General features: G+C 36.9%; 1 protein-coding gene across 1 annotated transcript in view; it reads right to left on the reverse strand.

Moving 5' to 3' along the window:
- card11 (caspase recruitment domain family, member 11) overlaps positions 1–12,678 on the reverse strand; it is a 30,079-nt gene extending 17,401 nt beyond the window's left edge. The window contains exons 1-4 of the mRNA XM_059348219.1: positions 12,486–12,678; positions 3,657–3,862; positions 3,370–3,507; positions 1,921–2,097 (exon numbers count right to left, since the gene is read on the reverse strand). Of these exons, the coding sequence (XP_059204202.1) occupies positions 1,921–2,097; positions 3,370–3,507; positions 3,657–3,846 (505 nt within the window). The 5' untranslated portion in view covers positions 3,847–3,862; positions 12,486–12,678. The remainder of the gene's footprint in view (positions 1–1,920; positions 2,098–3,369; positions 3,508–3,656; positions 3,863–12,485) is intronic.
- Between the last annotated feature and the right edge of the window lie 1,127 nt (positions 12,679–13,805).

The following is a 13,805-nucleotide window of genomic DNA, read 5'->3' on the forward strand; positions in this document are numbered from 1 at the left end:
CTGTTATGATATATGTTGGTTTAGCTCAAATTATTTTTAAAAAGTGTCTAATTAAAAACAATAGGCATCCATAGTCAGCAGTCATCAACTGAGACTGTGTGAAAAATAGATAACAAACGAACAGGGAAGTCTAAACAGTTAGCTAAAAATAAGTGTAAATGCTTCAAAAAATAAATAATACAGTTGAAATATTTAGCTAGCCTAACTAAGACTTAACTAAAAATAATGAAATGCGGTTAAAATAGTTAAGTAGTAATGGCTAAATGGTTGAAATAGCTAAACGTCCAGCTTTAGCTAATACAAGCACAAACTTTACTGGAGGCACTTCAATTATAGGGAAAAATACTGTAACAATATTGTATGTATGTAGTATTGTATGAAAAAACATAGTGTAAATAATGCTAAAATCCAGTTATTGAGAAATTAAAATGAAACTAAAAGGTGGTGTTGAAGAAGTCATACTTAAGTTCAGTGCTTGGGAACTACTGAACTAAAACAACCATGTCAAATTCATTTGAATCAATCAACTAACTGTTGTAAATAAATAAAGACACAGTAAACTGAACCTCTTTATCTTCAGGCCTGAGCTAAACTAGCCTCTTCATGCTACCTAGTTAGCTTGCTAACCAGTGATAGCAGTACTAGCTAGCTCCGGCTGGCTTTGAGCGAACACAGATGTAGTTTAATAAACAGCTGTGTGTCAGCTATTATTTGGTTTATTTTTAAGTATGAGAAGAAGAAAAATACTTGATATATCAAATTTAAGGATGGACAGAGTGGTTTAGGAATAGTACGATTTTGTTATGATTAGGAAACTTTGCAATAATCTTATCATGCCAACTGTGTTAGTTTTTGTGTGTACTAAAACGCTGTCAGAGTAACATGAGTTGAACTGGCCTGAACAGAATTATTACATTTTTTATATACAGTCATAGAAAAAAATATTAGACCAGCATTGTTTTCTCTTGTTTCTTGTCCATTTTAATGCCTTGTACAACTAAAGGAACATTTGTTTGGACAAATATAATAACAACAAAAATAGCTCATAAGAGTTTAATTTAAGAGCTGATATCTAGACATTTTTCATGGTTTTCTTTATGATGATTTTGGTTATTATCAAGAAAACCATGGAAAATGGCTAGATATCAGCTCTTAAATTAAACTCTTATGAGCTATTTCTCTTGTTATCATTATATTTGCCCAAACAAATGTACCAAGCATTAAAATGAACAAGAAATTGGAGAAAACAAGGGATGTCTAATAATTTTTTACATGACTCTATATTTTGTTAAAACCTGAAGGTGCTTGCTGTACTGGCTGCAGGTTTCAGCTACACAGGACATAGTAACACAGACCACAGTGTCCCGGTTTCCTGAATAGGCTTTGATAGACAATGTGATTGGCATATAGTTTAATAAACCCAACTGTGGTGCACCAAGATGGGTAAACCAAGCATCTGTGGTGGGGTAGCAGTTTCAGTTAATGGCTAGACGTAATACTCAACCATTTGAGATACCGAGCCTCCATCACTAAACGGACAAGGAGGAGCATTGGACTTTTTTTAAAAAATTGACTCAAGTTAATATTGATGCCTCTATATGACCTACGTAGACAAACAAGACCATAAGCCAGAAGACTGGCTAATTCTACATAGTTATTCTAATGCCTCTCACCAGGTCCAATTCCCTGACAAAATTATTTACGGCACTTCCAAAATGTCACGTTAGCAAGATCTGACACAAGCCAGTGGTGCTCATGGAATCACTTTTGTCCACAGGTGCAGCCAAAATGTAACACAATACAAGGACAAGGTACAAGGTCCTTGTAGTTACATTAATTATTTTACCAATCAAAGTCTAATGGAAAGAATACATTGGGGGACACAGATCAGAACATATATAAAGTAAGTAAAGTTTTTACTCTGTTGGAAAGCCTTAAGCTCCTGATTAGCCAGCCGCAGCTTCTTCTGCTCGTCCTCCAGGGTGCAGTTCTTCCTGCTGAGCTCCGCCTGCTGCAGGGTCTTCATTTTAGACTGCTGCTGCAGCTTCGTCACTTCGTTCATCAGGAACTGGGTCAGACCCTCGTGACCCTCCTCCACTGCAGTAAGAAAACACATGGAGAGGAGGAGAAAGACACATTACAGACTATGATATAGCATATCAATCATCACAGTGTAAGGGACTGCATTGTAAACTAATCCAGATAAATGTCAAATTCTACCCTAAACCAGCGGAAGAAGAAGAAGTATGATTATGACTGTTCCTGCCCAAACAGAGCTACAATGCCATATTTACATCTGGCCTTTAAATGCACTTCTTTTAATATGATACTTCTTCTCTAACTGTTCATTTACAGTGATCGGATCTTTCCTTCCTTTAACTTGTTTTGTTGCAAATAGCTAAACAGTTTTGGTTGCTTCTGTTCTGAAATAAAGTATTTTTTCCATTAAAACCTATAACAGTAAAACTGTAATGATATGTGTCTGTGTGCATGGATGAATTACAGAATCCACCATGTCACGCCCCCCCTGGACCACAGCTATGAAATGTCACTTGAAGAACCATGTACCCGCCAGGAAAAGATGCAAAATGATCACAAAAAACAAACAATAAATGACTACAAAGAGACCAAAACACTTACAAAGAGCTGCAGAGATACTCACAGAGACACTCACAACGACTATGAAATTGGGCAAAACAACTACACAGACACAAAATGGCTACAAAGAGCCTCAAAATGACTTCAAAGAGACACAAAATGGCTACAAAGAGGCACAAAGCTGTTACAAAGATGCAAAAAGTGAGTTCAAAGAGACACAAAATGAGTACAGAGACACAAAGCAAGATCAAAGAAACACAAAGCTGCTACAAAGAGACGCAAAACAACTTGAAAGATAAACAAAATGACTATAAAGAGACTCAAAGCAACATAACAGAGACAAAATGCTGCTACAAAGAGACTCAAAATGACTTCGTAAATGCACAAAATGACTTCAAAGAGACACCAAATAACTACAGAGAGACACAAAGCAACATCAAAGAGACCCAAACTGCTACAAAGAGACTCAAAATGACTTCAAAGAGACTCAAAATGACTACAGAGAGACACAAACTGCGACAAAGAGACTCAAAATGATTTCAAAGAGACACAAAATAACTACAGAGAGACACAAAGACGCAAAATGACTACAAAAGTGGGCAAACAACAACAAACAGAAAAAAATAACAAAAAGACCAAAGAAATTACAAAGTGACGCAGAACACCCACAAAGAAACACAGAACTACAGAACATGTGTAACAACTACAAAGAGACATTTGGGGGAAAAGAAGCTAATCAGCTATAAAGAACTTCCGTCTGTTCGGTCTTACCTACGATGGTGGAGAAGCGCCTCGTGGGGTCCTTCCCTGTGACCAGCTTGTACAGTTCAGGGTAGTAAAATTCCAGACTTTCCAGAAACGCCACATACCCCCGTTCTCCTTTAGTGTGGAGGATGTCAATTAGACGGCCTGATGAAAGATTAATGAATAAACTTTAAATTCAAAATACACAAACACAAACACTTTTACTGTGACAATCCCAGCTAAAGAGGTTGACTAAACTATTGTATGATGGACAACAGGAACAATATAATGAACACACACATCCTTCTACCTACTTGTGCGGTTTGCTTTGGAGACCAGCAGCATGGAGTTGAGGATCTCATCCTCGTCCTGTTCATCCAGGACTTTGCACTGGCGGAGGTAGGGGGTGAGCTTGGCCGGGGAGATGGCGCGACTCAGTTCTGAACGTTTGTACTCCACCTTCTCCCACAGCGCCTCCACATCATCGTACGTCCCGTTTTCCATCTCCCTGAAAAACACCCTGAAAAGAAGCAAGACGTTTTAGGTTTATGTCATGTATGTAACTGTGCTTGTTCTCTGAAGCATTTCTCTTGTGTTGTAGTCAAATGTTGACGAAACGGTGCATGCAAAGAGAGCGTGTGATTTCTTTTTGGTTCTGAGGAACCACAAGCTGAAACCATGTCTTACTTTACATGTGGTTAGATGTCCACAAGACTAAGGGAGATAATCTATCATTTTTTAAAGGCCCTGAAATACAATCTGCCATGTTTTTCTGACTGCTTCTTCTCTTATTAAGACATTGGTTTTTAAACATGCTGTTGAAGGTTCTGTACAAACATGCTGCTTATTAAAACAATCATTGATAATGATCTGCTAAAATATGAAATTCTTATCGTGACATATTTCTAGGCTGAAAAAAAGCTTTAACCTCAGTGTTTGAAGCAAGATTGACACTAGATTTTGAATAGAATAAAAATGTTGAAAACTCTGCAAACACTATTTTTACTTAGTTTTCCTCCTTCACAACTACATTAGTATTTTTTTCGTTTCTCTCGCATGTTTTCTGAGTTTTAAAATAGTCTCTGCTCTGCTGGTGTATTAAGTTTATTTTCCAAGTTTGAAACTTGAAAATTCTGACCTAATAAATGGTGTACATGTTGGGGAAAAAAAGGTTTCGAAACATAAAAACTTGAGTTACAAAAGGGCAGATCTTTATTTTGAAAATTTGTGGATGTGCACTCATATCACAGGCTGTTCTTTCAGAGCGGAGTTTACTACACCCACGTTCAGAGATCTGCCCACACATTTGCCACATTGTGAGTCACATGATTTTTGGCAGCACTATCTCACAGTTCTGCTCTGAAGCTGTGGAACTCTGGGGTGCTACAATGCTCGTACCATTTAGTTTGCCATAAAAAGAGTGTCAAATGCAGGAGGCCAGAAACGCCAGGGTATTTTGACCCACAATCCTCTGTGGAGCTTATACGAGCAAAGTTCAAGTCAAAATGTTATGACAAAGTAGTATGTCCCGTCTTTACAGCCCATACTGCATGCAAAGGAGATACTTTGTAAAGGCAGATGCAGTGGATACTATAAGTAAAAAGAAAAGGATGTGATTCGGAGTGCAGCATCACATTCAGATGCTTCGTTCTCAATTACATACTATCTTGAAACAGGCAAAAAAAACGCACAGATACTTTGAATCTCTTCAATTTTCAAGCACAAATACATTGAATATGAACATTTCTGAACCGCTGCAACCTGTTCTCATTGTTGCACATGACAACTGCAACACAATCTCTATTATAAACACTTTAAAAACACTAAACAGAACAGGGTTAGTTTAAGGAAACACTTTCAGACAAGACATCCAAACACTGGTTACCAGTTTTAAAGTCCATGGTTTGGTGGTCTTGCCCAACAAACACAGGAGCTACTGTATGTGTCATTTAACATATTATTGCTTCGTTCATGAACCCCCAAAAGACAGAGATGAATGTATCTGTGCTTTGCAGAACCGCACAATGGCAACATGTTTTGATGGTAACTGGGCTGCAAAAAGCTCTGATTTGACTGTTTATCAGACCACAAATGAGGCTAGAATTAGCTAGGTAGTGAACGCAGAGATACTTTGAATCTCTTCACTTCTCAAAACACAAATACAGTGAATATGAACAGTGAATATGAACAGTTCTGAACCGATGCAACCTGTTTTCATTGTTATACATGACAACTGTGCTTTAAACTCACTGCAAACACATGACGAACGCAACACATAATAAACGTGACGATCGCTTTTTTAAACACTTTAAAAACACTTTCGTTAAGGTTTTGCACCAAAACCTTCTTGTTAGGGTTATGTAAAAAGAAAAAGGCCAGGCTTAGTAAACACTACTTTCAGAAAAGACTTCCGACAATGTGATGCAAACGCTAGTTTCCTGTTAAAAGTCCAGGCTTTGTTGGTCCTGCCCAACCAACACAGGACCTACGTGGCACTTAACATATTTTTGCTTTGTCACCAAACTAAAAAAAAACCCACAGAGATTAATGTATCTTCTGTGTTGCAGAAGCACACAATGCCAACATTTTTTGCTGGCAACTGGCAAAAGCCTCTGCTGCTGAATTTTCATACAAGTGCATCGTCAGATTTTCAAAATAAGACTTTGAACATAGTTTCGACACATGAGGACCATTTATTGGATCAATATTTACAAGGTAAGGGACAAATTTAAAACTCAAAAATGTGTTGGATAAGGCTGCAGTTGTGAGGAACAAACATACAAAACAATTTGATTCTTTATTTTTAATTTAATTAAAAACAGCATGCAAGCCTAAGAAACCCTCAATCTTGCAAAACCTTTTGACAAGATTTACGGCTTAAAATATTTTCAATTTTCATATTTATCCCATGCAAAAGAGGCGTGTGAATTCAAACAGCACAGAGAGACTTTGCTCATGTGTGTCCCACACACTTCATCCGTTTCCCTCATAAACAACATAAACTTTAACCAACTGACGTCTTTCCATTTAACCTCTCCTTTTTTTCTACTTTTCCATAGTCATATTTCTACTCTCTTTATCTTCCTCTCACTCCCACTTGATTTCCTCTCTCCACACACACAAATACACACACACACACACACGCTGCCTGTCCATGCATCTCTGGGATTTGCATGCTGTGTGGCCTTGTGGGTGTTATCCTACAATCCTGCTTTGTGACTTGCAGCCTACAGTTAGGCAAATCAGTGAAGCCATTACTCATGTAAACACACACAATGACACACACTTTTTGCATACAACTGTGCTCTGCACCGTGCATGTGGCACTAAAACACTAATGCAGGTTAAACTGGAGGCAAAAGACGCATCAGCAGCATCAGTTTAAATCTGATCTTCGCTCACGTTCACCTCCTTTTTCTGTATTTTATCGTTACATTTTCAAACGTTTAGACGGTGCGTTTCAAATGCAGTCTGGGCCCGACAGAAATATCACACTCTTTCACACACTTGAAGCTATTATTTCAGTCTACAGTGTGTATATGCTGCCTCAGTCACAGCAGATGATGAAACCACAAGCACTCACACCAACACACACCCATGCACTCATGCAGAAGTACACATTGCATGCAGACACACACACACACGCACACACACAGACCCCTTCACTAACCACATACATGTTTCCTCTTCTCTCTTCTCTTATTTTGGAGTTCATTACCGAGAAAGCTCATCCTTGCTTCCTCCTTTTCAAAGCAGATGTGATGTCTTCCTCTATTCTGTTTTAGTCGGCCTCTTTTCTTTATAGTATTGTGGTCATGGGGAGTGGGTTTTTTTTAGAGCAGTGTACATACATATGTGCGTGTCCTCGCACTAAACCTTGTATTTTCCTTTTTTTTCAGCAACTGCAGAGCTAAAAGAGGCAGGCAGTGAGCAGCGTGATTGTTTCCATTAGTTTCTAACACCTTGCTCTGTATTTGAACTGCTCACCACCTCGCCTCGCCCTACCTTATGTCTCTTACTTTTACCGTGTTACTACTAATAACCAGTGGTGGAATGTAACTAGGTACATTTACTCAAGTACTGTACTTAAGTACAATTTTGAAGTACTTGTACTTTACTTGAGTACTTTTTATTCTAGGATTTAGCTGCCAGCTTTAGTTATTTTTCAGGTCGAGATTTAACATAATATATATGATCAATGTAAAGTGATTAGACGTTTTTTTTTAATTAAATCTATTAACAGTATATTAAGTAATTAAATGAGCCCAATCTTTACAAAATTAAAACACTGCATACATTAAAACACCAATACAAATAATGTAATAATATATTTAGAATATATAAAACAATCATAGTGGGTCCATTCTGCATAACCCGAGTACTTTTACTTTTCATACTTTAAGTAGATTTTGATGCTGATACTTTTCTACTTTTACTTCAGTAAGATTTGGATGCAGGACTTTTACTTGTAGTGGAGTAATTTACCAGGGTGGTATTAGTACTTTTACTTAAGTAAAGGATCTGAATACTTTTTCCACCACTGCTAATAACATTAGCGCTTTGAATATGAGGAACCTGGCTATTTGCAAGTAGAATTTTATTCACAGTAAAATACTCGACTATCATTTTGTCAACAGAAGACTTTAACCAACATTATTCACACAAACTAAACCATTATTATTCACATTCATGTGAGCATATAATGCACAGTATGATTACATTTAAACTAGAGCAAGATATTGGCCAATCAGACATGTTGGTATCTCTTGGTATCGGCATATATGTTAATCGATATGAAACAGGTTTTTTTCAGAATATATAATGCAGAAAATTATGCTTGAGGTGATTTAGAAATCATCATGTAGTTTGTCTGGTAGAGTGCTTGAAATGTTCTTTCCTCTATTGCCTAAATAAGGCTGAAAAGCAACAACAACAGTCAGTAAGTCTGGGGAATACTTCTCCAAACATGGTGCTGTAATCATCAATGTATGCAAAAAGTACTGTACTGTGCAAAAGTCTAGAAAAAAAATGCCTAGAAGAACTGATGCTGGTTTGAGGCAAAGGCTTGTCACACTAAATATTGATTTTATTTAGATTTTTCTTCTGTTCACTCACTAATTTTGTTGATCGATAACAATAAACTTTAAACATTTATATTTTTGAAAGCATTCTTATTTCACAGCATTTTTTCACATCTGCCTTAAACTTTTGCACAGTACTGTATAGTAATGTTAAATATGCTTTTAGAAAGTTATTTGTGATCTTAAAGGTCCAGTGTGATGACATGGGTGTCAGTAACTGACCCTTAACTGTTTTTGCTTGTCTGTAATTTGTGTTTTCCTCTCTTTTTTTATTTTAGTTTTTAAATATTTTATCCATTCATTTGTTTATTTTTGCTTATTATATATTATATCTTATTTTTAATTTAATGTATTTATTTTATGGTTTGCTCTGCTTTATTACCAGATGCACTATCATTAAATTTAACTGCCAAATTCCACACTGAAGAGGTACACAGGGTGGGAACTTTCTGGTGGGCTCTCCAGAGCCCTGATTGGGGGATTGTGGGCTGGGTGGGACAGTGCCTTTGGGGAAATGTGGATAAAGGGGGAAAAAATAAAGGAAGAAGTGTTTTTCGATATGTTTAATTCTGTTTTTCTGCCAATAAAAAACTATTGAATCTAAAAAAAAGAAAGCTATTTGTTTAAGAAAGTAGCATTCTGAGTAGCTCTGCAGAGTCAAGTTGGTGCATAATCCACATAATAACAGTCTACTTTCATTCTGGCACAAAAACTTCTTCTATCAGCAAACATATCCATAATCTGTTAATTTATCAATAAATTATAAATTAATTATAATATGCACTGATCCCTTGTTTGAAAATTGCAGCATTATTCCTGAAATCAAACTGCTGAAACACCACAGACATATAATAATAATAATAATAATAATAATAATAATGCGCCATTTCAAATGAAACTGAAGGTCAACTTTTGCATCACATGACTTGTCTATTGTCCTCTAAAATAATACAATTACTGCTGATTGAACGTCCGTTTGTCAAATGAGATTTAACTGCACTTTGGTTTAATATAAAGTGTCAATATCTCATATCAGGCATCTAGCTCTGTATACGGATATGGGAATTATATCAGTGCAAGAAGAAATCCCAGTGTTTAATTTGTACATTTAAACAAGGCCTCAATCTGTGCATCTGAGTATTTCATGCTAGGGCTGAGCAACATGACTGTAAATTGTAATAATATTGTCATTGTTTGTATTTTTAGCCGAAATGAATCACAGCAATATTTACTTCATCTTGAAAACTCTTTGTGTTCTGACACAATATCGTATTTCCTCATGTTTCCATCATTTAGCAACTTAACTTCTTTCTTTTTAGACCTAAATTTTGTGCTACAAAGACATCAAGCAGGTTCTTACCCAATCTGCATATCGTATATTAAAGTGTTCATGTAATTTATGAGCTCTGAGGTGTATCTTACTCATACACCACTGTCACTACACGTTATTACTTCTATTAAATTTTATTGCTTTTTTTCCACTTCTTGTTCCATATTCTATTTGCCATTAAAGGTCCTATGTCACAAAAAGTGAGATTTCCATGTCTTTTTTTTCTTTACGTTCTGTAAACGTATCAAAACACTCCACAGAGAAATGCAAACAGCCCATATTAAGAAACTGTCTTTAAACAAGCCACCAGGACAACTTTAAGATTGTGATGTCACAGCTATACTAAAAAGGTAGAAAGTACCTCTATAAGGGCACGACAGTCATTCCCCGGCTGTAATGATGGTGCAGAAACACTGACCAATAAGAGCAGACTGGGCTTTTCATGAGAGCTCTTAAAGAGACAGGCGGTAAAACGGAGCGTTTCAGCCAGAGGATGAATACAGGTATATTCAGACGGACGGTATGAGAAAAATAAAGTGTTTTTTGAACATTAAAGCATATAAATATATTCTATGAACCTGCATATGAGCATTGTACGTAGCTTTAATACTTTTGCTACTAATAACTTGGCATTCTTAAAACAAATTAACTTTTGAGTTGTTGGTTAGGTTTTTTCTTAGGGGGAATAGCAAAGTGGATTTAAAAGTTGTGATGAATGAGTGTCCACTTTCCCTCATTGATTTCCACTGATTTTCTATTATGCTGATAATATTATTAACTTAAAACCTGTTGGATCTGATCATTTAAACCAAACAGACTTCGTCCCTGAAGGTGTAACATATCAGTGTTTTATGTTGTCTTTCTGTCAGAAGGATTGCAGGAAAACTGACCTGGACTGATTTTAATTAAACTTGGTGGAAGGGTGCAGTCTGAGACAATGAAGAACCATTTAAATTTTGGAGCAGATCTGAATCACAGGGTGGATAACATTGTGAGGTGAGGCATTGTGTTGGCAGAGATCTATCCTTCTCTCTGTACTGGTTGTTTATTTTGAAACATGTATGAGCTCGACTGACAAGTTGAGCACGGTGTGACACAGATTGGCAACACTCTAAATCAACCACAACTGTAATCTGCACACACACAAATGAGATAAGTGTGTAACTGACCCATAGATTACAAGTAAGTGAGTTTATTATAGTGCACAGCACATACAGTTTATATCACTACCTCCCTGCACATATATGAGCTCTCTGAGTACGAGGCAGTGAGACGAGGTTCAGTGGTCCTATAGAGGCTGTGTCCCAGGCTTACTGTTAGAGCGCTGGACTGGGATTGGTTGGCCGGCCAGCTGATAGGCAGATATGATTGGTTCAGGTGTACAAACCATCATAAAGGCTCCATTGTCCGGCAGAATAGCTGGCGCTTATAGGAATTTGATATCTGTCCTTGCAGAGACAGCACGAGAGACAGCACGTCTAAAGGCTGGCAGACTCAGTTGTACAATTTCTATCTTTTTTTTAGAAGAAGGCATTAAAATCATTTTAAAAAATCAAGATTTTATTTTTATCTGTTTATGTTTTGGAGCTGAATTATATCCTCATATGGAGCATTTTCTACCTAATGATGGGTGCAGTAATGTGCTGCCCGCTACTCATGCAGGGTGTGCTCACTAGTGTGTAAAAAAGGATGGGTTAAATGCAGGTTGAATTTCCCCATTGTGGGATTAAGAAAGCAGTTAATCTCAATCTCAATGCTACGTTTAAAAACTGGTTGTAAGGCAGAATGGAAAGTTTATTCTCACACATACTTCAAAAACGAAAGAGCTCTATCTGTTGCTTAGATACTATTACCTAAACAGTCATATTACAACATATTAGGCAAAACCATGACATTTAAGAAGTTGAGGGTTGAAGCAATGAATAAGCAGAAAGCATTGTATGTCCCACTGTATCTCTCTCATTCTCCCTCACTGGAGGCCATTGTCTCCTGCACCTGCTATTGGAATCCCAAACATTTTGATGAAGCCAGATATAACGATCCGATGATGACAGAGGTTCAGCTATAATGTTACCCAACTAATAACTTCCTTTATTTACGAGCCAAGAAGATGCCCGTGTAGGCATCTCCACGGTGTAACAAGCTGCCAACATGAGGCATGTGTGCAGTTTTCCCACACCAGCCACATGTCATCCAACAGCCCTATAAACATCAGTCCACATCTGCCGTACTGCACCTTTACTGACCGCTGATGCTGTTCACACTGGCTAATTGTGTAGACATTTATTATCTCTTATCTTATTTCATTCTATGTAAATATGTCTTTAATACAATGCACCATTTGACTGTTTGCATGTTCGTTGTGCTTGCATAATAGCAATAAAGATCTTGAACTTGAACACACTCGTTCAATAACCACAGGATCTGATAAACATAATTCAGATTAACACAGCTCAGATAAAAGTGAAGAGGCAAACACGTTATTAAAGTTGTCCTAAAAGTCTCATGGAGTTGGACATATATGTGTTTTGCTGCAGATGACACACACACACACACACACACACACATACACTCACACTCACACAGAGTGACAGTCTGCGGTGTAATATCACTTCTCTCGATTTTTCCATTCAAAGTGGCGCACCTTCACATGCGCGTTCTCGCGTATTTTGTCATCTCTCAACAGATCGACACTTTACTTTCGTGCGTAAATAAGATAATATGATTATTTACCTGAGTTGTGGCGGGTAAGTTGTCCAAAGAGTGGAAGAACAAACCTGGCCAATGTACGATAGCCTGTTTGTGTTTGTTGTTGTTGTTGTTGTTGTTGTTGTTGTTTTATTTTTGTTTTAAACCGGTTGGTTCACCATAAATCCCAGGCGCTCAGGTCGTCTCCATTTGTCCGAAAAGAGAGATGACTTTAAAGTAAATGGAGAGCGCATGTGAGCTGTGTGACCCAGACTCACTGTGAGAGGTGAAGACACACAGACAGACAGACACACAGAGAGAGAGAGAGAGAGAGAGAGAGGGAGAGAGAGAGAGAGAGAGAGAGAGCGAGAGAGAGAGAGAGAGAGAGAGCGGAGGCGGGCGGTGTGAGTTCAGATGGAAATAACAAGTTGAGTGCAGAGAGGTGAGGAAGAGCTTGTGTGACCTGTCTCACTTTCTTTTCTTTTTTTTTTTTTTTTTAGATCTGTGATCAGGTACGGTGGCCGTGTAGAAGCGCCGAACAATATAATATTGTTCATAGGTTCAAAGGTCTTCATCAAACATGTTTTATGTGTTTTATTGTTGTTCCTCATTTTCATAATGCCCTTTTTATAAAGCCTTGTGTGTAAAGTTTATGTTTTATCCAGTGGTGGGAAAAGTATTCAGATCCCTTACTTAAGTCAAAGTCAAAGTCCACACTGTGAAATTACTCCATTACAAGTAAAAGTCCTGCATTTAAAACTTACTGAAGTAAAAGTAATAAAGTATCCGCATCAATATCTTCTTAGAGTGTCAAAAGTAAAGAATTGACACACTCAGATTTTATATATATATATTCCAAATATATTATTGGATTTTATTTTTGAAGCATTTATGTAAGCAGTTTTTGACTTTTATCAAGTAGGGCTGATTTTAACTACTTAATATACTGTTAAAGGTATAATTTATAAAAAATACAAATGCATAATCATTTAAAGTAAAAAAAAAAAAAAAAAGCTAAATAGTGACCTGAACAAGGATCTAAAGCTTGACATTAAATGTAGAGGAGTAAAAATCACAATTTGCCCTCAGAAATTTAGTGGAGTAGAAATATAAAGTTCAAGTAAATTTCTACTTAAGTACAATACTTGAGTAAATGTACCTAGTTACATTCCACTGGTTTTATCTCATTTTGTGCAATTTATTTTGTGTATGTCATTTATTCTGTGTGTTGGTGAGACTGTATTGTTTTGTTGTGATGTATCATTTTAAGTTTATTGCTGCTGTCTGATGCATTATTGCACAACTCTTTTTCTTGCACATATCTTTTCTTATCTCATCTTATATTATTTCCAGTCTGCTACATTT

This window comes from Centropristis striata, chromosome 13, assembly GCF_030273125.1.
Source record: "Centropristis striata isolate RG_2023a ecotype Rhode Island chromosome 13, C.striata_1.0, whole genome shotgun sequence".
In the NCBI taxonomy this organism is placed as follows: Eukaryota; Metazoa; Chordata; class Actinopteri; order Perciformes; family Serranidae; genus Centropristis; species Centropristis striata.